Genomic DNA, 26,877 nt, shown 5'->3' with positions numbered 1-26,877 from the left:
GTAGGAGAGTTTTAGCGCTGTCAATCACAATCTCATGTTGCTGCTCATCCCTATCCTGTAGCTAGCATAGCCTGTAGTAAATATTTAGTTTAGTTAGCATAGCTACCAGTGACAGCAGATAAACATTTTTCCTGTAATGACATGTTGTTTCTCCACCATTAGCACATTTAGCAGTGAGTGAATGAAGTTGATTGACAGCACTAAGACCCTCCTACTGGTTCTGATTGGTTGTTTTTGCCAGAATGTTGCATCATTTTAGCCAGTAATAGTAGTTCAAGGACGAGGTGGAGGAGATTGATTGTTTTCACAGATTTTCTGTCTCATAACAAACTGTCACAACATGGTGACAGCTTTAACACATATGGAGAAAACATATTTCTTATTAAAGTTCTATACTGCAGCTTGAATAAAATGCAACTACATAGCATTTTTTTGAGAAGTCTGGATTGCTTTATGTGTATTTTGCATGTTGCCTGTGACTGTTGCTCGTGGGGAGAGACATTTCAGTAATCTAAAACTAATAGAAAAAATGTAAGCAACCTACTTGCATACTGTATGCGGACTGTTGTATGTAAAATTCATGAGCAGTAAATATTGTGCTAGTTATCAGTATTGGACCAAAGACAGCAAGGCAGTTGCAAGCTTTTAAAATTGTGACGCTTTTCATGGGTCAGAAAGACTCAAAAAATTGTAACAGCAGCTGGGTGGGTAGAGGGGGGGGTTAATTTTTTGTCAGGCGGCCCAAGATTCCTGGCAGCGCCCCTGACAGCAAGCAATACTTTTTTTTAGAATGAATAACAGAAAGACCCTTGACAACAGCTTTTGCAATCATTTTCTTTTGGTCCAGCACTGTAATTCTGTTCTGATCCACAGCTGTTTGGACTTAGTTTATTTGTGCTTCAGTTTTGATTTTTTCTTTATTGCTTACTTCATGACATCTTGCCATTTCAGTCTTTTATGTAAGTAATTTTTTTCCACATTGTTTGTGCTTTGAATTTGTTTCTTTACATCAGTACTTCCTTCTGTTTATTGTTGATTTTTTCAGGTTTCTTTCCCCTTTTGTTCTTATATCCTGGCTTTGTATATTCTTCACCTTACCCTCAACCAACCATGGTTTGTTTTTCTTCCTCATTTGCCTCCACCTCCCTGCTGCATCCAGTTACCTGTGATTAGCTCCTCTGGTTCCTCTGTCATTTTCACCTCTTCCTTAGTATTTAAGTTCCTCATTCTCTTCCACTCCCTGCTGGACAACCATTTTTTCTCTTTATTTACTATTACTTCAGTGGCTTTTCTGGCGACTGTTCTTTACCCTAAAATTGTAAACTTAAAAATGCCAATGCAAGTAAATTGTTTGTATTCACAAGACACAAAAACAACAGCACCACAATATAGTTAACTACACCTTTATTGTTCCTTGTCCAGTCAATGAGAGCTTTTTATTTCATCCCTCATATATGCCATTCATATCAAAGTATTAATTTCCAGCAGATAGCCACACATGCTGCCAGAACCACCAATAATGCAACCAAAACTCCAAGCATTAAGTATGCAGGGGACTGCAGGACCGTTAGTCAGCAGAGTGACATACCTTTAGTCAGTTTACATTTCCTCTAAAGGACTAAATGACTTCTCCTAAGGGCCTCAGACGAGATGACTGGTCTATTGAAGCTTAGCAGCTAATGCACATATTAGTCTAAGATCTCTACGGTCTCTGACGTAAAGGATGCCACTCGGGATTGGAATGCGTTTTACAATAGTTTCAGAAGTTTCCACGATGTCGATACGCTGTCTCCAATCTCATGCATGGTAGTATGCGGAGCCACAGCTCCGTCCGAAATGTAGAAGTTCAAGGCATTCATGCATTTGGCAATTTTTTTTTTGTACTTTAATGAATTGTGGCATGAAGAGAAAACCAGGAAAAAGCACTTTGTGGTGGACACCGATACTGTCACAATGTAGAAGCATGACCAGCATCTGTCATACAACAAAATGATTCAGAGGAACTCAAAATGCAGCATTTGTTCCTCCATTTGAGGGACATAAACTTTAAAATTTGACCGACCGGACTCGGGTCAAAATGTACAAATATAACAATAAAAAAGACAAGTGATAATGTCCATAAAACTCTGATCATATGTTAATAAAAACACTAAACTAATGCATTTAAAACAACGTCCTGAGCTTCGGATGAGCTCTTACCGCTGATAGAGATGGCTTTGCTTACCTTTTACTTATATCGGATAATTGAAAATGCATTAAATAAGACTCCTGTTACAGAAGCTCAGCAAAGAGTCCTGTTAGAAAACATGAAGTTGCCACAGTTCTATCAGACATTGCACATTTACAGAAGGGCATGAGGTGCGCTACTGTTTCACTTTTACTGTTTTTAGCCGACGATGAGCGACATGAAATGAAATTGCTTACATCAAATGAAGTGCTAGCATTCTTTACAAAGTACCAGCTGGCACCACTGAGGATCTAATGATACAGTCAAAACAAAGTAGGTTCAGATTTTTTTTTTTTGTTTGCTCTCTTTAGTTTTTCTCAGTCATTTTTCTCAATGTTAGCCAACATTTCTGGCAAATCTGAGATCACTGCACAGTTGGACCAGTACAGCTAGAAATAATTAGTGTTGGATGATGATATGCATTTAAAACTGTACATTTAAACACATTTCCTGTTTCTGGGGTGATAACTGCATGTACTAACCATTTATTTTATTATTTTACTTCCATGTAGCAATAATGTTCACTCTTTGAAATTGGGATTACCAGAGTTTATGCTATGTTCTAAATCAGAAGCTGTGACCTTCGTGTCTTATAAATACAGTAAAGTAAATTTAGTGTAACAATACAATATCAATCATCCAATATATTAATTCTGCATGAAATTAATTGTGCTTTCTCTGAATAAAATCCACAATACAAGCGGTTGAGATTGCTTTGACTGTATCGCTGTAAGACAGTGATTATTAAAAAAAAAAAGTCACTGAACTGAAAAGGGGGGAGAAAAAAAAAGATTTTTTTTTATTTTTTATAAACGCATACACCTGCCCTTCACAGCCAGTTGTTGACCTTTTGCAAGGGAATGAACTGAAAACGCAATAGTTAAAAAGAGGTAAGAAAATGAAATGCAGCATTTTTATATCAGAAAAGTCTGGTTTGAGATGTGAAACAAAGGAGGGGAGGGAACAAAACAGAAGAGACAACATACGCAAATCTGGAATTTAAAATTTCGGTCCTGACCCATTTGGAAACAAATCACTGTGAAAGACAAGAGTAATCATTTATGTAAGGCATTTTAAGTTGACAGAACTCCTTTGAGATTCCTTCAGAGAGGCCTTTCGTGGATAAATAAGGAAAACCTTTGTCCATTTTCCAATTGTTAATCCATTTCCATATCCATTTCCCACAAACAATTCCCTTAGGGGAAGAGCTGGAATGTGACACTCTGGATTAGAATATTGTGGAAAGAGTCTCAGATCTTTTACAGGTGTGAACCTTTAGCAATCACAACCAGTCTTCATCCCAACTCAGAGAAGACAAAGATGGCGCTACATTCAGAGGTTCAGAAGGAGGAGAGCCACGAGGAGCATTGGGAGGACGTTGAGAGATGAAGAGGACATGATTGCTCCACCTGAAACAGATGAATACAGGCAAATTAAAGCAGAATTTAAAGCCTAAGTTGATGGAAAATAATAATAATAATTAAAAAAAATCTGCTACCTAAATGTCCCATTGACGCATCAAAATCATCTAAAAAAAACCAAACAAATTTTGAAAAGCGCTCAGAGTGCAATTTGCACTTTATCCAATGCTGTTATTTTAAATAAAGGTGCTTTATTGTTTTGTTTTGTTATCCCTTAATGCAGTAACAAAGTTCCTTTGTTTTAAGCATGACATTTTGGATCGGATGGCGGAAACTTAAAAAAATTGGCAGTTCCACCAGGACAATGACCACAAAAACACATAAAATTGAAAAAGCAGGTTAACATTAAGCTTTTAGAATGAGCCTCTCGAGTCCCAGACCTCAACCCAAAAGAAAATACATCGAGTAAATCTGAGAAGCAACATATGTATGAAGAAACTCTCTTGATTAAACAACTGAAAGTGTATGGTCAAGGTCCAATTTGCTGAGGGACAACCTACGCAGTGTGGAACAGCTATGCCCCTGATAAACATATGGTTGGAAGGTTGTCCAAACACAATACACCAGCAGATATTTTCTGGACATATCTTGACCCGTCCTTCACTCTGGGCAAACCACATAACAACCAAACAATGGCTAAATACCGTACACATTTATCCACGCAGTGCCATCACATAAAAAGCGCTACATTTAGAGTTCATCTCTCTCTGACCACGTTCAGCAAATTACAAGATTGAGAGGACTGAGATGACCCTAGATAGCTCTGTTTTCGTCAGTTCCTCGCATTCGAAATCCATCACGACTTAAATTCCTGAGTCTGTGAAGTCGAGCTGCCAGGTGGAGTCTGGGTCTGAATGATAAGGAAGGAGGAGAACCACAGGAGGGGTTTCCTCTTCTCATCAAGATCAATTACAGAGGCTTAAGTTCTCCTCCATTCAGGCGGCCTGCCAGCCGGTCACCCATGCAGCCAGCAGATCAGTCAGGGGGCCGTCGAGGCTTTAGTCACAGACCATCTCACCCCTCCAATCTAAGATATGAAAGCAGAAGTGACAGCTCAACTCGGCCCCCATGGGAACCCTCCCCGGCTTTGACTAATGATAACTTAATGCTGACTTTAAGCCCAGTATAATCTCACAAGCTGATGCTAGACCGGATTGAATAGTGGCATTGTTTTACCTCAACAGTGTAGATTTAAAATGTCACTTGATGACTAAAGCCTTTATTTCTATTCCACTGGTGCTAAACTTAATCTTCGTCAAGACGGTGTGAGATTTCCCGAAGGAGATTATGCTCAATCAATACATTTAATTTGATCAGTGAGCTCGCTGATCAAATTAAGGGAAGCCTCATTTCCCTTTTTTTTCTTTTCTTGAATCTTTGGGACATTAACACATATTCTCTGGAAATTCAAAAGATATAAATAAGTTCTTGTAAGTGTTGGACGATAATCGACAACAGAGACTTACTGTAGTTCTGAGTGCGACCCCGGGTCTGGCTGTTTCCAGGGGGGGCGCTGATTTGAGCCACAGCGCCGTCTCCTCCCTCTGTGTGCGCGCGGACTTCCACCACATATTCCCCATCTGTACGCAGGGGAAGTTCAATGAAGCGCTTGTTGGTTGAGTACAGCGTGCCTGTTGGCATGCCTTTCTGCTTGTACAGGACCTGGGTATGCAACAAATGTAAATAAAAAGCATCAAGTCCAGAGAGGTTTCAGTTTTTCATCCCAGAAATGGGAACGCATCAAGTTTTTCTTACCTTGTAGTTTTCTATTAGGGATTCATTAGAAAGTGGTACCACTGGTTCCCAGGCAACATTCACATACTCGCCTTTTATCTTTGCATCTAATATCTTCGGAGGTCGATCCGGAGCTGGTTAAGTTAATTAGAGCAATACCAGGTCAAATCAGAGAACTTTCTCATTTGTTGTGTTTATTTTGACACTTTATCCCTAAATAAACACTCATCTAAATATGTGTTTACTTAGATCACGAGTCGATGTTGAAACTTACGGGGTTTCTTGGTGTGGATCTTGATGTGGTTGCTGGGTGGTCCATAACCCGCAGAGTTGTAGCCTCGAATCTCAATCATGTAGTCTGAGCTGGGCTTCAGACCCTCCAGCCTGGTGTGGTTTTCCTTCCCTGACACCCCGACCCAGAGCGCTCCACCTTCACTGTCTTCATTAGGTCTCCAGTACTTCACCTATGGCAAACAAGATATTAAGTTCTGACAATAATAATTCATTGGAAAAAAAACAAAACATTTCAGAGAAGCAATGCGATCCTTTTTCTAATTTGTAAACACTATACTACATGCTGGCTGATTGCACTAACACTTTTTGATGTGGATGCAGTAACTAAATTAAGAAAACTCAAATATATTTTTCTTCCATTTTTAGAATGAGAGGGTTTTAAAATAAAGTCAGAAAAAGTAGAAAATGTATTTAAATGGAAAAGATCTTCAACAGTGTGTTGAGGCTGTAAGAGCAACAGGAGTGCAAGATTTTTAACAGATAGGAAGATTGAATAGAGAACTGCATCGTTGCTAACTTTTTTAGCTTTCAACCTCTGTCTCTAAAAGAACAAGCTTGATTTCATATAAAACATATGATACAGAGACAACTCTTTCATGAATGTGACTGATCTCACACATCTCTAAATACAGACTATTTACAATTATGAAAGCTCTGCACTCACTGCTTATGAGACTGAAACAGTTTCAAATGTTAACTCTGTGTTGATTTTTGTTTGTTTCAGGGTAATATCAAATCATAATTTACAGCAAATTTTCTTTACACAAATGCATGGAATAGCTTACTGCACTACAGTTTGACAAAATGTCACAAAATCAATTCCTTTCACACTGGCTGAATTAAGCTTCTCTTTTTGTTCTGCATCTGAGTCAAAAGCGCTACGCCTGTTTATGCAGAGATTACAAGTAATAATAATAATAATAACCTAGTAATATTTGGAATGCACAGTACCAAAATTAGATTTTTTTTTTTATTGACCTGGTATCCATCGGTATTGTTCTCTGACAGAAGCATCCAGGAGACAGAGGCCGCTGTGGCAGAAAGTGCTTTCGCTTCAAGAATCACCGGAGGTTCAGATGGAGCTAAAGGGGGAGAATGCAAAAGTTGTCAAAAGTAACAGTCACAGAAGAAACATGTGTCATGTTGAAGAATGCTTAATGAGAGCATGAAGAAAAAAAAGATTTGGACAGCTCAGAGTCAACTATTTAAAGTTTCCAAAATAATTTGGAAATCAGACATTTCATGCTCACCTTTTATTATTTTTATTCAAAGAGGAAACCTTGCTTTCTAAATAAAATGTGAAGGTCAACATAAATTAGATATGAAAACATTTCTAAATAAAGAATTTAATATTTAATGATGGAAAATCCAAATTTTTTCCCATACATAAAATTTAATGACTTGTTTTATTTTGCTATAGCAGTAACATTATCTTTGCTTTACATTCCTTTTTAAGATTATCAGACTGTTCTCAACAGCTGTACAGTACCTGGACCAGAGTTCAACATTTGCAATCCAAATAACTTTTTTTGCCCTTGTAACTACATAATAACTTTTACATTTCTAAAACATTTCTTAGAATTTTTAAGATTTTATACCTTCGAAAAAAATAACAGGAAAAAACACATTTTTAAAAATATATCATATTGACGGAAATAAAATAAAAACACCAAAAAATACCTAATTGGTGGTTAGTAATCAGAATGAAATAAAAAAAATCTCATTCATTGTACCTTTAATGAAAATTCTGTACAAATACTGAAGGAAAATAAATCACAATTGTCAAACTAGATGCTTTTGCTTTCAATTTAAGAATGCTATTCGGTTTGATATCATTTTTAGCTAATGCTATGAAGAGTCCTGTGTAGGGCCTGAAGTGCTACATGGTTCCACTGGGGATTGAACCAATAACACTAGATACTGCACAAAGTACCGCACAAGCACTTTTCCTATGCATACACATAATCTGGAGGAAAAGCCCTTTGTCAGGATGACTTTAGTCATATGCACTTCCTCCAAAGGCAGGCGCTTCCTAAGAATGTTTACGCTGGCTGGAAGGCAGGAAGTTATCATGTCTGCGATGCCAGTGGTTATCTCAAGTTCCTGTCACTGAAAGTTAATAACTGATCCAAACATTTCACATCCCGGCTCAAATGATCGGCCTTCTCGTTCATGCCGCAAGGATCATTATAATCCGCCTCCAACGAAAGATAGGGGGAGGGTTTCACTTTCAGTGTGCATTTAAATTCCTCACCAGACATGAGAACCCCCAACCTTAAAAAGGTCTCACTCTATAGAGCAGGGCTGACAGACTAGAAAGCAGTTTCTGGTTCTCATTGCTTTGGAAATCACTTTTTCATGTTTTCTCTTTTTGCAAGTGGCACTGAGAGCCATGACTCGGTACTTACCATCCTGTGAGGAGTAAATGATGGTTGTTAAGCTGTAGGGTCCTTCTCCTTGCCTGTTGAAGGCTTTAACTTTGACTTCGAACTGTGTCATAGGAGCGAGGTTGGGGTCTTTGTGAACATAATGCTTGGCCTCCGGTCCCGGTACTGCCACCCTGTTCCACTGCTTTTCTTCATGGGGTTTAAAGGCCACAATGTAGCCAAAATTGGGTCCATAATAGTACTGTGGCTGCACTGGCTAAACACAAAGAAAGAAAGAAAACAGAAATGATCAGGGATATAGAGTTTTTAATTTAAATATTTTCTGTTTTTTAACCAGGAAACAACCACTAAGAAATAAAATAATGTTATATTTTGCTTTCTCAAAGTCTAGTAAGACCCCTTGGTGTTCTGTCCATCTATTTTTTTTCAAGGTTTTAATATCAGAAGCATTGAACTCAACTATTAAAGCTCAGATTTACAAGGTGACAGTACTTCTTTTTATCAGAATTCACAACAAAGATCTCTAAAAACATCTACAACTAATGCAAGTCCTTTTTTATACTTAAAAGAAAAATAGGACTCAGTGGTTTACAAAATAAAACTCTGCCAAATATTAGGGTTTCCCGAGTTGAAGGAGATGAGGCTAAAGCATGAAGCCGTTGCCAAATGGTCAAACATAAAAATAATGAGTAGAGGTGTAACAACTATTGGTCGGGTAGTTCTTGTAAAATATAGACTGTGCTGGGAGGTTCTGACTTCATCTGTTGAAATAAGCTGTTATTAAGAACCCCAGATGTGAAAAACCCCTTTTATATATGTTTGGTACTTTTATTTGGTTTGGTACTTTTATTTTGAGGTATTAATGGAAGCAATTCTTGAGTTGCCCCGTTGTACTGATGAACTAGACTGATGAATATCGATCTAACGCTCAGTCAGCATTGAAGATGTTTTAATTATTTTTGTGGCAGGCTTTCAGTGAAAACCATAACAGTCAGACACGATTTAAGCAATTGTAAACAAATGCAAATATACACTGCAGCTGAAGTTGCTACTTCTACTACTGGAACTGATTAAATCTGAGCTGGATGAAACATCGCCAAACAGAGTCTCTAAAACACAGTTTGGGTTTACTAAGCCTTCAATTTGTGAAATTGTTTTTTTATATTAAGCATGAAAAGCACAATATAGAGCAGGGGTGGGCAATCCTGGTCCTCGAGGGCCGGTGTCCTGCAACTCTTAAATGTCTCCCTGGTCCAACACACCTGAATCCAACAGCTGAATCACCTCCTAAGTGCAGTCAAGTTCTCCAGAGTCCTGCTAACGACCTCATTATTTGACTCAGGTGTGTTGAAGTAGAGATGCATCTAAAAGTTGCAGGACACCGGCCCTCGAGGACCAGGAGTGCCCACCCCTGATATAGACTAGTATCTTGACTGTTATTCTAACTTAAACAGAAAGTAACTTTACAACAAGCTCTAGGTACCTATTGAGTAAAATATATAGCCGTTATTCCAAACTGACTGAATAGAAAATGCTTCGTCAGCTCTTACAAAGAGATTTCTAGGTTGGAAACAGCTGACCTACCGTCCATGTGATGGTCAGCTCTCTGCTGGCCCCGCCGCCCCCGCCGACATCTGAGGGCGCCACCACAGGAACTACAAAAAGACAGCAGTGGCAAAACTTTGAGCCCACATACTATGAATCCACAAAAGAACAAAGCCAAACCCACACAGCCTGCAACCTAGCTCTGGATTTACGAATGAGACATATTTCCTCCTCAAACGCAGTATCAATATCTGCTACTGCGTCAAACACAATCCTTAATCTACTCATAGGAAGCCTGCCAGCCAGTGAGTTCAGAGCTCACCTTCATTTAGAGATAATTTTTTTTAAAGAGGTCATAGCAGGTCTGAATTCCAGTGTCAAGTTTCACTAAAGTGCTTATTTGTAAAGGCTCATGTGGTGAGTCTGGCACAATGTTTTTTTGGAAGCTGAGCCTGATGTCAATACTGCTGATTCACTTCTGCAGTGATACTTTATATATTCAAGCAGGCAACAATAGAAAGACAAGGTCTAACTAACAAATGGAAAGCTGGATTGTGGTAACTCAATTTTCTTCCTTCTTTAACATTACTGTAAACGGTTTGCTTTCCAGTTGTGTAAACGACAGTAAACAGATCTGGACGTGGTCCTACCTGATTCCAGGGTTTTCTCTTTGCTTGACGGCCTGCTTGGCTCTCCTGTCCCCAGAGTGTTGGTGGCCGTGACCCTGAACTCATATTCTGTCCAAGGGAACAAATCCACCACTTTGGCTGATTCTGCATTCCCCTCAACATCAGCAGGAGCTGCAAAAAAAAATATAAAAAAAATTCACAACTTTGGTTTGAAGTACATTTTGATCAAATTGATAGTAAAAGTATCTTTTAAAAGTTTTGACATTATATTTGCCAAGTTGTAAACAAAAACTCTGAACTTATTGGACTTTTATGAGAGAACAAGATAAAGTACTGATAGCTGTGAACTTAATAGTAAAACAGTGCTGCCCGACAGTTCAGAGGTGACTCTGAAGGAGCTGCAGGTACCCACAGCTCAGGTGGGCAAACCTTTTTGACAGCTTCTTTATTAGTGATACACAACACAAGTTTTAATGATAGAGTGACAAGAAGAAGGCTGTTATCAAAATAAAAGCCATAAATCCTACATTATCGTTATCACACATAATTCTGTAGTGATATGTCTTACTCACATGTTGTGGCATTCTTCCAGATGTCTTTCAAGAACTCGTCTCGGTACTGGATGGTGTATTTGGAGATGGGGCTGTGGTTGTCTGCTCCACGGCTCCACTGCAGCGTGACGCTCTTGTCCGATCTGTCAACTATTCGCACCCCACCTGGTGCACCAGGGGGCCCTGGGGTAAATATATCAGAGGAGATTAATAGACAGGTTTTAAAAGTTAAAGTCACAGGTGAAAATGCAGATGTGGCAGAAAAGCCCAGCGAAGGTGAATCACACAGCTGTGAATAAACTGTAGACAGGAAGAGTGATGATTCTGGGAGCCTTTCAGTCTCTTAGGGAAATTCCTGGCATTAACTCTGATCTATTTGACATGCATAAAAAAAACCATAAATAACAAAACTTCCATAAAGCACAGCACATCACAGCCTTTTGCATTTTCAAGCTTTTTCATTTGAAAGACCGAGAAAAACTTTTACTTTAGGGCATTAAATTTTTAGAGTGCAGTGGAATATGTTAACCAAACTTAGTCAAAGGCTTTTTAATCCAATGTTTCTCTTGGTCCTGATGTAACTCTTAATTCTTCCATTGGAACCAAAAAAAATGTCTGGGTTGCAAATCCCAACCCGCAGCCCGAGAAAGCCAAAATTCCCTATTAGAAAAAAAATCATCTAAGCAAAGACAATATATTCACTGTTTAACTGCCCCAATAGAACCACAAAGAAAGAAAAGACATTTACATTCTGTACTTGTACAAGAAAATAACTTAGTTTTGGATATTAAGCATTGTCAATATTTACAACGCCTGTAAAAAATGGATGTTTTGCCATTTTCATTTATTGAACAAATCAACTGTGATCAAAATTTGGCTTTTTGACAAAAAATGTATACAAAAATAAACCCTTATGTTAAAAAAAACCTGATTTCTACCAAAATAATGGCAGTTAAATAAAAATAGTTAACATAAAATAAGCAGTTACATAAACACGGGCTCCTTTTAAAGTGAGTGACCTAATTCAACAGAGGCCCAATCAAATGGTGCCAGTTGTCTCAAAATGAATGGAATGGATCACCCGAGTTCAGTGACTGGGTCTCAAGTGATTGTCAATAAGTATTCATGGCTACCATTACAGCATGAAGACAAAAGAACACTCCAAACAAATCGGAATAAAGGTTGTTAAAAAGTTCAAGTCAGGGAATAGATGCAAAAAAAAAACTCTCTAAGGTATTAAATATCCTTTGTAGTTCAGTTAAATCCATCATCATGGCATTTAAGGAATATGACCCATGTGTAAATTTGCCTGGATGAGTGGCAGTACAAGAAGGAGACTATAGTGAGAGAGGACACCAGGTCACCATGACTACGCTCAAGGAGTTGCAAACTTCAGCACTGGAGATGGGAGAGACTCTACAGACAACAACATATTTAGTTGAACATAATCGATTTGCAAAAGCAATGGAAACGGTTAAACATCCAAGGAGGCGAGTGCATTTATAGGCTCTGTATTTCCTCATCTGCCTTGACGAATAGGCTGCCAGCTTGATTTCCATTAGGAGCGACCCAGGATGTCTGCTTTGGTTACAGTTTGGGGAACCGTCACGCTCAGACGCTGTGCGTTCACCTGGCCGTCTGTCAGCGCTCGCTCTGAAAGCCACAGCAGCCCAGCCAGGACACTGCAGGGATCATTGGCACTCTGGATCACTGCTAGAATTCCTGAGTGGAAATCTACAGAAAGCCTTTTGTCCTGTAAGACCGAGCTGGTTTCATGACCAGAGAAGAGGAGCAGTAAGGCAGACTCCCAGTTGTTGAGTGGGGGAGAGAGAAAAAGCAAAGCTTGGTGAATCATCCAGGAGCTGAACTCGCAGCAAAAGGAGAGATAAAGCACTGAAAGTTGCCAGTGTTTACTTCATGTGTACTCTTATGAAGTGATAAAAATCAGCAGCTGTCTGTCAAAATAAAGTGAAGACAGACAGAACTCTGTGAGTCATCATGTCCTCATCACATCACGTCACACTTGATTCATTCATAAAGTGGCCGGCTGGGAGCTGACACTTTTCAAAACATGTTTTACGGTCACAGAAGCATTTCGTGTCCCATTCAGTTTATTCAGCTACTGTGACTCTGCAACCGGAGCAACGACTTATCACAGTTCCTAACAATAAAAAAAAAAAAACATTTCCCATGCTTTTTTCCTAAGTCAGGTCAGGTTCTTGTTACAAACAGGTCTACTGTGGTTCCAGTAGCAATATTCAGAAAACAAAACGTTGCTCCCAACGTTTGTTTGATCGCACGTTATCTCAGAGATGGCCAGATTAGTTGGCGAAAAAGATTCTGATTCAGTTGTTTCTAGAAAGAGTTTCTCACAGTGCTTTTGTAATGTCAGTGTGTGTGATTTTTTTCCCCTTTTTAAACACAGGCATATACTCGACCCCTTCATGGTAATTAACAGTCTGAATTGCTTTAATGAGAACTGCACAAGCATGTGGCTGATGAGCCGTAGAACAGTTTTGTCGTCCCAGTTGCTTAACAAGCTCTCTAGCTATAAACTGTCTGATATATTCACTTTTCAGTTCATCTCTAAAATAATGTTCACACTTAAGCCTTTATATTTAGAATAATAGATGTATTTCATTATAAGTTTAAAATTCAAACTATTGTTCTGTATCTCTAACCCTTTGGATAAATCTTATGAAAAGCAATTTTTTAAAACCATATTGCACATGGTTTGGTTAATGTCTGATGCGCAGTAGATTATTTTGTAGTTTGCTTTTTTTTCTTTAAGCATAGATCCAGAATAGTTGAAGGTTCTGACTGAAGCTAATGGCCAGTCTATTGGGGATCAAGACCAAAGTGGATTAACATTTTTTAACAGCTCCAGTCTCAAAATTGTTGAGGTTGATTATCCAAACACTATCTTATGATTTAAAGTAAGAAAGCTTATTAATCCTGCTTGGGAAACTACAAACGGTTCATTGAAGTAAAACTTCTGATGGAAAAGTCTGCAACACAACAACTCAAGTAAAAATTATTTACAGATGTAAACAAACTCTACAGAATTAACCTAAAAGTTCACCAAAGCGTCAGCTTAGGTTTAAACCTACAAATGCATAAAAATGTTGCTTGTTCACCAAAATCCAATGACTCAAAAAAAAACAACAACCTGTGCAAACTAAAACTATTAAATCAAAAGTGTTAAGGATGAAGCTGTTTTCAGGGCTTTTAAATTAAATTCTACCAATGGCTCACAACTCACCCCTGACAACCAGGTGGGCTGAAGCGGAGGTGTTGTCCACATGGGTTTTTGCAGTGCAGGTGTAGCGTCCAGCATGTTTCAGTTGAGCATTTTTGATGAGTAGTTTAGCGTTTGAACTTCCATTCTGCATCAAACGCAAGGAAAACAATTCATTACTTTGAGAAATTTATCTAAGGGGAAAAAAGTGACTGATACATTCTGTTTTTCAGTCCAAAAATGTAAAGAGATTTACACCAAACTTCACCTTTTTCTTCCTTAGTTGCATTATTAGGTCAACACTCGACCTAAATAAAAGCAAAATCATCCCACAGAACCGAACCACTGCACTAAAGACTGAAATTGGCTTTGCTAGCAACACAAACAGAAGTGAAACTGAACTCCCCTTTTAAAAAGGGAAAATTCCTGCTCACAAAAATAGGAGATCATCATTCACAGTCGTAATCTGGTGGTTGCTGAGCGAGTGGAGAAACAAACGAGAAACCACCAGTTTATGGTAAGAAATGCACTTAGAGAGAGAGGAGGTCATGTCCACATGATAGGACATAATGGCAGTTATAATTACAACTGGGAGATGACTCAATGCTCTTTTCAAGAAAATATGGGGGATTAATTTTGGAGCCATAAAGTCCACTTAGAATAGACTGTACTTTTCCATTTCAGATATTCCAGTGAAAACAACGCTAGCATCAGACTTTAAAGCATGATTCTTGACTTGAATGAACCGACATTTAGTTCTAATAAGAGAAAACAGACAAACAAAATGATTGTGGCGAATACTCACCAGGGTGCTTTCATAATGTGTGCTATCTTTGTCCAAATCAATTTCTTGTCCATTCAGGGACCAGACAAAGGTGATGTCCACCATTGGGTCATACGATGCTGCACACTCCATCCAGGTGTTGTCTCCAATGTGAACATCAGCGTTCGAGGGAGCCAGCGTGATCTTTGTGGACTCTTGAGAAATAAAAGAAAAATAGAAATCAATGACAAGAATAAGCAAGAGTCAAATCTCAAAGCTGAAACAGTTTTGATAGCATGAGCTGTTAGGAGTGGGCGATAAATCGATTTTATCCATGAATCAAATTTTCTGTTAAATCTGTTGTTTTGTTTTGTTTTACCAATGTGTAGTGATGTCAGGCTACCCAGCACCAATCATCTTGTTTTTTAAGCATATTTTATAGCTTGTTGAACTTTGAATCCAGGTCAACCCCGAGTAGAGACGGTCGAAATAAAAGCAAGTTTTAAAAAAAAGAATATTTATGTCATTTGTAAATTCCTTTGAAAAAAAAATCAAAAATATTAAAAATCTACGACAAATCGAAAATTGAATTCAGTATGAAAAAATCCTGGGCTCAATGAAAGATGATGAGCCTTCCAGATCTGCTGTCTGTACTCCCATTGAACAATGATAAATCTTTTAAAAAAAAAGGAGTTATATGATTTTCTCATCACTTTCCTTGTTATATTAATAATCACAATTCTCTAAAATTTCACAAACAAAATCTAATGCAGGTAAGATGTTTACTTCTTCTTACCACTTTAAAAAAAAATCTGATCTATTTAATGTTTTACATTTTGATGCAAAACTGTTCCTCTTAATATATTTTGATTAATTTTATTTTTGGTGACTGTCCACCTAAATATTACAGAATGGGAAGCTGCATCAACTAAACCCCATAAACATGCATGTGGCAGGATGCCTGTCTGATAGCCCTTTCCATTCCTATCTATAAAAATTAATATTACACGTCTCAGTATTTTTCCCCCAACCACACATATCTATCAAACAGATGTTGTGTAATAAAACATTTTACAAAGTAAATTAGCTTGATTTCTGACAATTTTAGTGCCAACACAAGCTTCAAATGAGTACTTGTGGAACAAGGCATTGAAGATGGCACCTTCGATAACTACAATTAATAAATAATATTAATTATTTACATGATAAAAGGTTTGCAGAACAAACACAAAAAGGGATGTTAAATATATTTACAATTCAAACACAATTGAATGTTAGAAATAAAAACTGTACAATAATGAAACAAAAACAAAAAAAAAACATGCCAGCATTCATTTATCTAATACATTTACATGAATCGGTTTGTATTGGAGGACCTTATCTAAGGACCTTGTCATGTATGAACTTTGTTTTTTTTTGAAGTGCAATAAACACAAATTTCCAGGAGAGGGCAGAAAAGAGCTTTGTATGCAGGAACACTGAATCTCAACTGTGAACAAAGTAGATGCTTTACAGCTCAAATTATATAAATGACAGGTAAAATAACTACAATCTTTCATTTTCACGTATTACTTGGCTGATCTTGAACCAAGAACTCGTGTTTTTCTCTCAAAGAACTGCAAGGCCTAATCCCCTGTCTGTGAACATTGGATCCAAAGCAACTCCCTCATGAATCTGGCCTTGGGGGAATGAGTGAATATCCAGCAGAAGCCTGTATCCTGTCACTTTGCTCTGTGGGCCGTTATTTAACATCAGTTGACATTTGGAGGTCGGCCCTCTTTGGTAGAACTGAGAAAGACGAGATTGATTGCCAGCTAACATTGGGATCCGTCAAAGCAAATTCTACCATCCAAGAAGCATCAATGGTAACCGAGGGCTGCTTGTTTTAAGCTTTGTTTGAGATTGGCTGCAACTTGCCTGTGACCACCAGAGGGCGCGTGCTGTTGGCCTTTCCCCAGTCGTTCTCCGCAAAACAGGTGTACCTTCCCTCATCTTGGGGCGTCACATTAAGGATCTCCAGGCTGCCATCCTCCCAGATGAACATCCTGAGGAGGGAGCAGGCCAAATATTCACACACTGAAGATTCCAGAAATTTTAAAAGGTCGAAAGTGCACCGTTTGGTATTCCACGGACTAGGGGATGATGAAAAATAGTGAAAATATTCAATATCACTGTTAGTTTTCATGAGAAAAACAACTATGTGCACAACTCTGCAAGAAGTCGCCTCACTTTGCTTCAAAAGTAAGATACGGATTAATTTTTTCTGCGCTCATATTCATGCATGACGGAAGGCATGCCAGAAGCCCACTCCCATCCCCATTACCCCCCGCACACCCTCTCCTGCTCAGACAGAAGCCGTAGAGAGAATTAATGTGCATATGCTGCATAGTAAATGACTTGCTGCTCCTCCTCCACAATATGTGAGTGTCAGCATTGGGACTCGGAGGTGGGCGGGTTAGGGAGTAGCATCAGAGATCAGAATTGGGGGTCCTGTGGGGGGCGTCTCACTGCACTCAGATTACACTTGTTTGCCAAGTGAAGAGCATGAGATGGGGCTTTACTCTGCCCAAACGGTGCTGCGTTACGAGCTTAACGTCAACCAATGACAGACAGAGCAGCTCTGCTTAGCAATCAAAAACATTTAAGACTTTTCCTCCGATTATTGTGGGTCTCATAGATCTGGAGCTTATTTAGATCAACATTTTGTAAAGCGTTTTCTCTGGGAACTTTAGCTTGCCTTCAAAGCAGAATGACAGATTCTGGTCCTTGCAGCCCAGATGTGTCTAAATGACAGATGACGGTACGCAGTTGAATAATATTGGCATTAGAAACAACAAAGGACAACTCAACCTTTACAAACCAGACGGAATAATATGAATAGAAATAACTGAATATGAATATTTATTTATTCATATTTATTAGATTGTTATTCAAATGTATTTTTAGTGAAAAAAAAAAAACACATCAAATGTTCACTCATTTGAGTGGGAACAAAACGAGTGTTTCATTCTTACTAAGGGACGACTGACCTGGAGGAGTTGGAGAGCAGCTCCGTGTCTTTGCTCCAGGTTATGGTGGGCTTTGGGGCGGCTTTGGCTTTGCATTCAATAACCACCCGGCCATTTTTTGGTGCCAGCACTCTTCTTACATGGTTATGGGGAAACTTTGGAGCCCCAACTGTGGATGACAGAATTTATGAATCTTCCCAAACTAGCCGTATATACACTACTCTGAGAGTCAATATGTCCTACAAAGCACAATTTCCACACAAAAAACTGCTGAGTTCTTATTTTAACCCAAAAGCTGGAGTTATGATTGGTAGACAAAAATCTGGTGATTCTAATTAACCATTTGGTTGAAAAATGTGTCCCGGTATTTTATTTTTTGGGGGTTTTATTGTCCTTTTTAAGTTGGAATCCCAGAGAAGTGACTATGAAGGGAAGTCATCCTTCTTGACAGTAGGGCTTGTCCCTTATTTACTGCTTCCACATAAGACATTTTGGAAATTTTCATCCTCCCAACTTTGTGAGAACAGTTTTGAAAATATCACCTTCCTGTTCCAACATGAGTAAGCATCTGAGCACAAAGCAAGGTCTATAAAGACATAGATATACCAGTTTGGCATAGAAAAATTTGGTCTTCACAAAGCTTCAACCTCTTGAGCCTCTTGTCCAACATCAATGTCTGACCTAAAAATGAACTTCCGGAAGAAAGAATGGTCCAAATTTGCCATGAACACTACACTTCTAATACAGAATCATATTAAATCCTATGAGGTAAGAATATTGTGTCATTCAAGTCCATATCCTCTATGTTTAGCATTTTTGTTTTGACCACAGAAATAGTCATAACGTCGACATGCTAGAAAGGCAATATTTTAAACAGTATAATACATTAGGTATGAATTTTGTTCTCCCAATTCACTTGCTTGTGAAGTAAATTCTTCTGTGACATTATGAGCTTTTTATGCATTTATAATAATTAATTTTTTAATGCAAAATTAATGTAAAAATAAAACTCGTCCAGGACACGGCCTGAACCTCCAGAAGATTATCGGGAGGCAACCTGATTATCAACCTGATTATCAACCTGATTAAGCCCTAATATCCGATAGAAGTGACTTCAACCAGGTATTTCATGTTGCAGACTTAACCCAGTAGAACTGATCTACCTATAACCCATCCTGTTCTGGTAGATCGGGACGGGGTTAGCAAAAAAAAAAAACCCAAAAAAACCATTTTTAGCTCAGCAGATTTTAGAATGTAGTCCTCTACATTTTAGCACAGCAGTTTCTGAAGCAACAACTTGTGCCAGGGTTTGACTCACAAAACACTCTTAGCTCTGCGTTGGCATAAATGACTCCGTGGCGATTCTCTGCTCTGCACTGGTACATTCCAGCATCGTCTGATGTCAGCCTGCTGAATCTCAACTCGGTCCCATCAAGCTGTAGGAAAGAATAGAGAAGTTAGACTATTTTCATCCAATTTAAGCAGTAGAAATGACATCTAGAACAACTTGATGAAAAAGTAAATGCTCCACACTTACATGCCTTCTCTACCCAGCATTTTACATTATGTATTTTGATACAGCACATCTTAATATTTCTTTGCACATTTTCTGTCACTAGCTGCTGTTCCCGTGGGGGATCTCAGGCTGACGACAGCCGTTTCTGGGGAAGCGTTGCACAACAGCTGATTAACAACAAGTACTTTCCCCTGTCATGATGTACACACATGTTCTCTGAACTACATTAACAACACATGGCTGCACACACAACTCAGAGGAACTACACAAAGGATGCTTACTATACTACAAACAGAACAACAAAGATTTCCATGCCAGAATTTTACCGGTTCTCCATTTTTCAACCAGCGGATTTGAGGTTTCGGAACACCTTTGGCAATGCAAGACATGGTGTATTCGCTGAACAGGTCTTTCTCTGTGTTGACAATGTGCTCCACCCACTCTGGATGTGCTGCAATGAGAGCAGTTAAGAGTTAAAGAAGTCTACAGACAATTAACTCACTGGATAGGGACTTTTCAATTTATTGAAAGTGTGTTTTAGCTTTCAATGCTGAGGGCTGACATGTCATTCAACATTCCTCTTACCCTCCACAGATACGTTAGCATGGTGAGAGTCCTTTCCCTTGTGGTTAGCCGCTTCACAAATATAGACGCCGCTGTCATTGAATTGGACATTTGGGATGAACAGCTGAGCACCTGCCATCCGCACCTCATGATTATGTGGTAAAATTTTGCCCTTCCTCCTCCAGTGAATCTCAGGTACGGGGCTGGGAGGCACAGGGAGATGAAGCAAAGTCACACACCAGACAGGATTCAGCTTGTAACACATGCACTGCTTTGCAAAAGTAAAACATTTGCCACACGTATTCACATTAGAACATTATATGTCAGTATTAGAGAGTAATTGTTAGGTGGAGGTAAAATGATATATAGATTTTTGTGCACAAAAATCTAAAGAGCGGAACACATTGATTTTATCGCGGCTCCTACAAAAGTTTGTTTTAAAACTCAGACTATATCAACGTATCTGTACTGGTGTTCTTATTCTAGAAATAAGAGCACAATTATTTAGTTGAGCTTTAAAATCTCCATATTTCACAAGTCATACATTTAACACCCTCATATTCAAAACTTTGGTTTGGTTCCATTTATTTCTACACGTCTTTTACACAACTACAGACTGAACTTGTACTCACTTTAGTTTGCAAAATATCTTAAAGCCAGGTAGATTGAATAGGGACCATCTATGAACATCAGTTTTTAAGACTTACTGCATATTCCTAGCCCTAACACATCAATGTCCCATTCCTTTGTTGTTGTAGATTGTGGCCCTTTGCGCCAGCCTTAACCCGCTAACAGGTCTACGTTTGATTTGTATTTAGCTCATTCCACTCATCCACTCCTCGACTCAGCCCAGCTTTTCAGTCAATGCAGGAGAAAATATTCCCCGTGCCATTTCCACACTGTATTATCCCATTCAAACGTGCGCTGCAGAAGTCATTAAAGAGGCTTCAAGAAGAAGATGAAGCAATAGCTGATTGCATTTTGCTATAAGCCTTACCATAAACGTACAATTACTTCATGCACTCAAGCAAACAGGAAATGTCAAACCTTTCTCACTTACTTCCCCAATGCAAAGCATTCCAAGATGATGTCCTGTCCCACCAATGCAGTGGAGTGTGGGAACTTTACACTGAGGTCAGCAGGATATTTTCTGATGGAACCTAAACCGAAAAGCAACAGGTACAAACACATGCCACAAAAATTAACCATACTTAAACACATGCCACAAAAATTAACCATACTTAAAGGGATAGAAGATGTATAATGTTGTTTTTTTTTTACACCTTTAGTTTACCTAAGCTAAATATTCTTTGTATTCAAACCACTATTTTTTTTTGAAAATGCACTTCTGTGATTAAACATGGAGCTTCCTGAGGATTTTAGAGCATCCTTGAAGAAAATCTGAATAAAATAACTGTGGAGTGGCTGTGTGCTCATTTCAGTGCTTCAACATGTCAAAAAAAACTGTAAGATGTACTGGACTCTATTAAAGAAAACTTATTAATAAGTTGCTCCTTTTTTCCCCCCAAACCAACAATGTTCTTACATTGACACTCTCTTGGAGAGTAAGTAATAATAAAGACAACACAATAATTAATTAAGACAAAAAAAAAAAAGTACTAACGTTCAGCAAGAGGCTTTAGGGGAATAAATTTGGAAAACACGCTCTTGGAGATGGATGGGCTGGACGTGAAGCAGGAATAGTTGCCCCTGTCCGACGATTCCACCTTGGAGATGTAAAGGTTGCCGGTTATCTGGGAGACAAAGCGCCGCTTGTCCAGTGGGATGAAAGTGGGGAATTCATTGAGGATCCATCGAAACGACAGCTCGCCTACACAGCGAGAGAGAGAGAGACACACGTTGAAATGCTGCCTGTCAATCAACGGTTCGGACTCAAGGCAACGTCTATGGAAACAGACGAGGAATCTGGATACGAGCATGGGCTCAACTATATGAAACGTATGAATAGTCATGAACAGCTATGCCGTGCTGAGAGTAATTATAATTCACACATGTTTTGTGTTTTGACCTTGCAGATGGATTTGCAGGATTCTTTCAGCTGAAAGGCTTAACGGAGGGAGCTGTGGGGAAGCCCTGCTTGTTGTAGTAACTATGATGCTGTTGGAGTTGGTAATTCCATAATAAATGTATGTCTATAGACTACCATTCAGTATGAATATCATAAATGTCAGTGCCGTTTTATTTAGCGGATGGTTACGGTTACATTAGCATTGCTAATGAAAGAGGGAAACAGTTTGGTCAGCCACATTAAGAGACTGGAAACAACAACTAAAGCTGAGGATGCACTGGAAAGTTTTTTTTTGGCCAGATTTTACTCACAATTTCCAGTTGGGCAAAGTCTCTACTAGTTGGGGACAATCTGCATGGCTGGATGACATAAAAAAAAAACTGTTTGCATAAATGGTAAGACCAAAAATTATTACCCATCCAACGGAAAATGTGTTGGCAACAGTCACTGAAAAAGAAATGGTTGGACAACACCGGAGACTTTTATTTTACCCAGACTACAGATGTGAGGTTACACTGTTGGGTCTCAAACCAGATCCTTTGCCTAAATTACATCCGACTGGCAAAGTATTCATGTTTCTGGGGATGCAAATTTCCTCGCAGGTAGAATCCAGAAAGCAATTTACAAAGAAATTAGTGCAATTCAGTATTAATCTCATAGTGGTTATGGTTTGCAGTCGGTCCTCGAGGGCCGGCATCCTGCATGTTTTAGTTCGCTCCCTGGTTTTAACACACCTGGATCCAATGATGGCTCATTAGAGAGGCTAAGAAGAACATTGACATGCTACAAAGATTGATACTACCACCAGGGAGAGAACTAAAACGTGCAGGATGCCGGCCCTCGAGGACCAACTTTGGGCACCACTGGTTTAAAGGATAAAGAAAGTCAGACTAAACTTTGTGGAAATGTGTAACTAAACTGTGTTTTAAATGAATGGGACTGATTCTGACTCCACGGTGTAATAAAAGAAATCCAGCTGCAAATAAAAACAACTAATACATCTGGTTGCTTTACTTTAAATTTCAGAAACAAAAGGCTAAAAAATATTCTAATCTTACTGGCTAAAATCCCCCACATGACTATGACTTATTTTAATGTTTTTAATTATGATTTCTTATACACTGTAAAAAAAACAATCCATTTCTAATTCACCTAGCTAACCTATTCATTTCATTATCTAAAAATAAAAGTAAAATAACATTTTACCATATAAATATGGTAAAGTTCTGGCAACCACAGCTGCTAGTATTTTACAGTAAATTGGAGGCTTCTTTGTTTACAGAGGGCTTTTATGTTTAGATAAGGAAATAAACAGGATTGCTGATGTCACACATGTTAAGCTTGCCAAAACACACTGATATACTGTATGTCATGAGGTACTGTGTTTGAAAATACAAATGTGTTTGCAAACACAAATATGCATCTTTATTTAGTGGAGTTCAAACATCCTGTTAATATTTTACCAAGAATAAATGTCCCTTGTCCCTCCCAGGACAGAGCTCCACATATAGTTCAGGGTTCTAGCACCACTTCCATACATTTTTTTCAGGGGGCATTAGTCTGATTAGTTCCAGATTTTACCAAATTAGAAAAATCCTTTCATCAGAGAAATAGACTCTGGTATTGCATGCTCATTTACCTGGATAATGTGGAGGGGGGGCGCAGAGCAGAACGGCCCCCTGGCCCTCCTTAACATGCACTGCCTGCCTCTCTTCCGGTGAAAAAAGATCGAGATCTGAGAAAGGCAGAGGCGGAAACAAGATCATCGTTTTACATGAATCGGAGACTCCCGCGTATCTAAATGTTATCATTACACACTAAACATAAGGCTTGTCTGAACATGAACTTCCTAATGAAATGTTGCTGCATATTTCATATGCATGTTATGCATGAATTAACAACTCTGGGGAAGCTGTTCAACATCTGGATGGCACTGCACATTGCTGCCTACAGAAATGTCTAACTCCAATCCAAACAACTCACATCCGAACTGGACAGACGCCTCTTGGCTGACGACCGTGCCGTACATGTTGGTAGCCAAGCAGGAGTATTTCCCCACGTGTTCCGATCTAACGGGGTTGCTGATAATCAGGTTGCCTCCCGATAAACTGTAGCTGCTGCCAGGTTTGCTCAGGTCAACATCCGTGTTGTTCAGCTTCCATCTGCGTGGAAAGCAACCTGGGTGAGTATACTTGTTTATCCTGTTTATGTTTTTGGGTCTTTAACTACTTCTGCTAACTTTAAGCAATTTTACTAATTCATATATCAAAACGTTCTGCTTCTTCTGGAGATTTCTGCTATTTCTTTTTCTAAATTTTATCATTGTACTTTTTGAAATATTTGCGCTTTTGTGCTAATTTCAGCCCCAATGAAATACAGTGAAATTCTATGAATTTCCACAAGATTTTGCCAAAATCTTCTGCTTTTTCACTGCTTACTACTTCCACTTCAACATAGAAACTCCATTCAACTCTTAAACAAGTCACAAGACTGTAAACTATCTTCAAATTGTCGGGCTTTTGAATATCTCTTACGGTTTTTCCACGATTGCGATTTAAGTTTTATGTAGATTTTTGATTGTTTTCAGGTTTATATATATTATATATATATATATGTAGGTTTGTCATATATTATATCCTATGGTGGAATTCTCTAACTGTTGTCAATTACACTCTAATAACTGACATTTTTTTAACATGTCATGCTTTTCGACATACAAAATGATGCTGTTCATACATATTTAACTGTACAGACATAATTTATGCATCAAAACGTAGCCGCGTATGTCTACTTTAAGGAACTATGACTATCATTGCGACAGGTCCTACGGTTTTTTGTCAAACTCTTCTGGAACACAGACATGCCACACCCTCTATTTCCATCAATGGGTTTCTCTCTTGTGCTCCGTCTGCCACATTTTTTGCTATATTTATCAAAACTAAAATATTGCAAAACCTATATTTTACAATATAACTTTTGCTACATAGCAAAAGTGTAGCAAACTTTTTTGCTATATTTTGCAAAAAAGTTTTCTTTAAACTTTTAAAACAACTTTTTTAAAAAGTAAGAATTTGTTGACCAGTTGTATCTCAGTTTACTTGCTGGTAAAATTATAAGATGACTTTAAACATAAATCTTCATCTGCTGGTATATTAATAATTATTCAGAAAAAAAAGTATGTCAGCCAGCATTTTACAGACAGACCTTGAAACAACGGAGGCGAAATTTAAAGTGCATAGTAATGAGGTTGGGTTTATGGAAACATTACCTGTATGTGGCAGGTGGATTGGCTCTCGCCTGGCAGGTCATGACAATTCTGGCCTCGGGCGCCTCCTCGGGGTAGATAGTGTCCACCGGCTGCTCCTCAAACACCGGGCCGAAACCTGTGGCATCATCTGCTGAAAAGAAACAAGGCAGAATAGGACGAAAAATGGTATGAAGTAGATTTGCAAGCTGGTAAGATCAGGAAGTTCAGTCACTAAGTTTGATCGGAAAAACAGAAATTATCCCAGCAACTACTAAATCTTGCGTCATGTTTAGCTGTGTGTTGCAGATGTGCAAGAGCCCACTTGATGAGAACGCCTTTTTTTATTTATCTTTTTGTTCAATCTGGCATTTGCAATAGCAACACACACATGCAATCACCCCCAATTACTCATTAAAGGAGACAGACATCCCGAGCAGTGGCATGAATAAGACATAAACACAATACTGGGCCATGAATAGGCAATGAGGCAGAATGTTCCCAAACGCTGATTATTCTCAAAGATCAAGACTGTGTAGGTGGCTGAATGGATTGCAAATGGGATGCGTGTGTCTGAATGCGAGCGCAAATGGGTGTTATTCCCCCCTGTGTTTCTGTGTTCTAAGAATGCACAGCTGATACCTCAAAGGGGGATATATGCTATTTCAGGCAGTAATATGCTGCTCTGCTTTAGTTCATGGAACCAGGCCAATGCTAGGAATCGACTGACCACAACAATCTCGTGTAGCGCCTTGCTAATCTACTCCTACTGATTCATTCTGTTACATCACAACCATAAACGTCAACTGATTTTACTAAGTTGGTGCAAAATTGAATTAATATGATGCGAGTTCAACATTTTTACAGATTTAAATCTGACAAGCATTGTTTTTATTTATATTCAATGCAGTACATTGAACCACATCATTGCAGCTTAAACTTTTCACCTTTCTGGTGAGATTCTCTTGATCTAAATCAATTCTTTGTTCTGAAACGTTTCCTCACAAACTTAGCGCAACCAGTGTGCAGATATTGAGCTTAAATAACACTGTTTACTTGTCAGAAGAGTTCTCAGAGCAACTGGTAGGATTGGGTTTTTTGTAAGGTTATCAGAGTATCATAGTAAAATAAACTATCACAAGAGCAGGGATTTAAAGACAAGTCATGAGAAGAATCATGCACATATTGCTATAGCCCAACGTGTGTTGGCTCTTGACGTGCATGTAGAGTAATCTCTGAAACCGGCTGTCTAGGTGCACATCTACAATTTAAATTACTTTTTCTGCCTTGGATGTCAGGGGCTCAAGGTCTTGAAAATCTAATAAGCCTAAAAAGCACGAGGACACATCGACAGTCACATTAAGAAGTTTGTTACACTCTGAACAGCCAAGCAGGCGGTCCGCGTAAAGACATTGAAAGACGGGATCAACTTCCACTCAAACACTACGGCAGCCTGCCACATAAGAGCGCTTGACATTGATGGAAATCCCAAGGACTCCGAATTACTGCTGGCTGTGAGCGAAATTAAAAAATGCTAAAAATGGGCCGTTGAGCGGTTGATAAGATTAAAATTAGGTGAGAATCTGTGTTTGGGGAGCAAGGGAGTAGAAAGAAGTGCGAGCAAGGAAAAACTGAAAGCTCTCACTGAAGAGCAAAGAGACTACTGTGACCCTATTTTCTGTTGACTTAAGCTGAAACCATATAAAATGTGGAATAAATTCTTAACA

At 38.7% G+C, this 26,877-nt stretch overlaps 1 protein-coding gene across 6 annotated transcripts in view; it reads right to left on the bottom strand.

The window, feature by feature from the left end:
• Window positions 1-1,387: 1,387 nt before the first annotated feature.
• The window catches only part of cntn1a (contactin 1a), a 76,314-nt gene continuing 50,824 nt past the window's right edge, over window positions 1,388-26,877 (bottom strand). For 4 of the 6 annotated variants that reach the window (XM_032588542.1, XM_032588532.1, XM_032588498.1 and 1 more), the window contains 21 exons: window positions 25,175-25,304; window positions 23,890-24,068; window positions 23,546-23,641; window positions 21,502-21,708; window positions 20,938-21,037; window positions 19,899-20,080; window positions 19,640-19,764; window positions 19,116-19,233; window positions 17,819-17,966; window positions 16,707-16,834; window positions 14,832-15,004; window positions 14,051-14,174; window positions 10,810-10,971; window positions 10,259-10,408; window positions 9,648-9,718; window positions 8,085-8,319; window positions 6,655-6,758; window positions 5,657-5,846; window positions 5,404-5,516; window positions 5,115-5,310; window positions 1,388-3,636 (listed from right to left, as the gene is read on the bottom strand). In XM_032588542.1, the coding sequence (XP_032444433.1) occupies window positions 3,560-3,636; window positions 5,115-5,310; window positions 5,404-5,516; window positions 5,657-5,846; window positions 6,655-6,758; window positions 8,085-8,319; window positions 9,648-9,718; window positions 10,259-10,408; window positions 10,810-10,971; window positions 14,051-14,174; window positions 14,832-15,004; window positions 16,707-16,834; window positions 17,819-17,966; window positions 19,116-19,233; window positions 19,640-19,764; window positions 19,899-20,080; window positions 20,938-21,037; window positions 21,502-21,708; window positions 23,546-23,641; window positions 23,890-24,068; window positions 25,175-25,304 (3,008 nt within the window). In that variant the 3' untranslated portion in view covers window positions 1,388-3,559. The remainder of the gene's footprint in view (window positions 3,637-5,114; window positions 5,311-5,403; window positions 5,517-5,656; window positions 5,847-6,654; window positions 6,759-8,084; window positions 8,320-9,647; window positions 9,719-10,258; window positions 10,409-10,809; window positions 10,972-14,050; window positions 14,175-14,831; window positions 15,005-16,706; window positions 16,835-17,818; window positions 17,967-19,115; window positions 19,234-19,639; window positions 19,765-19,898; window positions 20,081-20,937; window positions 21,038-21,501; window positions 21,709-23,545; window positions 23,642-23,889; window positions 24,069-25,174; window positions 25,305-26,877) is intronic. The other 2 variants (XM_032588524.1, XM_032588517.1) reach the window with 2 other exon arrangements.

Source organism: Xiphophorus hellerii, chromosome 2 (genome assembly GCF_003331165.1).
Source record: "Xiphophorus hellerii strain 12219 chromosome 2, Xiphophorus_hellerii-4.1, whole genome shotgun sequence".
NCBI classification, from domain to species: Eukaryota; Metazoa; Chordata; class Actinopteri; order Cyprinodontiformes; family Poeciliidae; genus Xiphophorus; species Xiphophorus hellerii.
The sequence above is the reverse complement of the archived record's forward strand: the minus strand, read 5'-3'. Positions and strand labels throughout refer to the sequence as shown.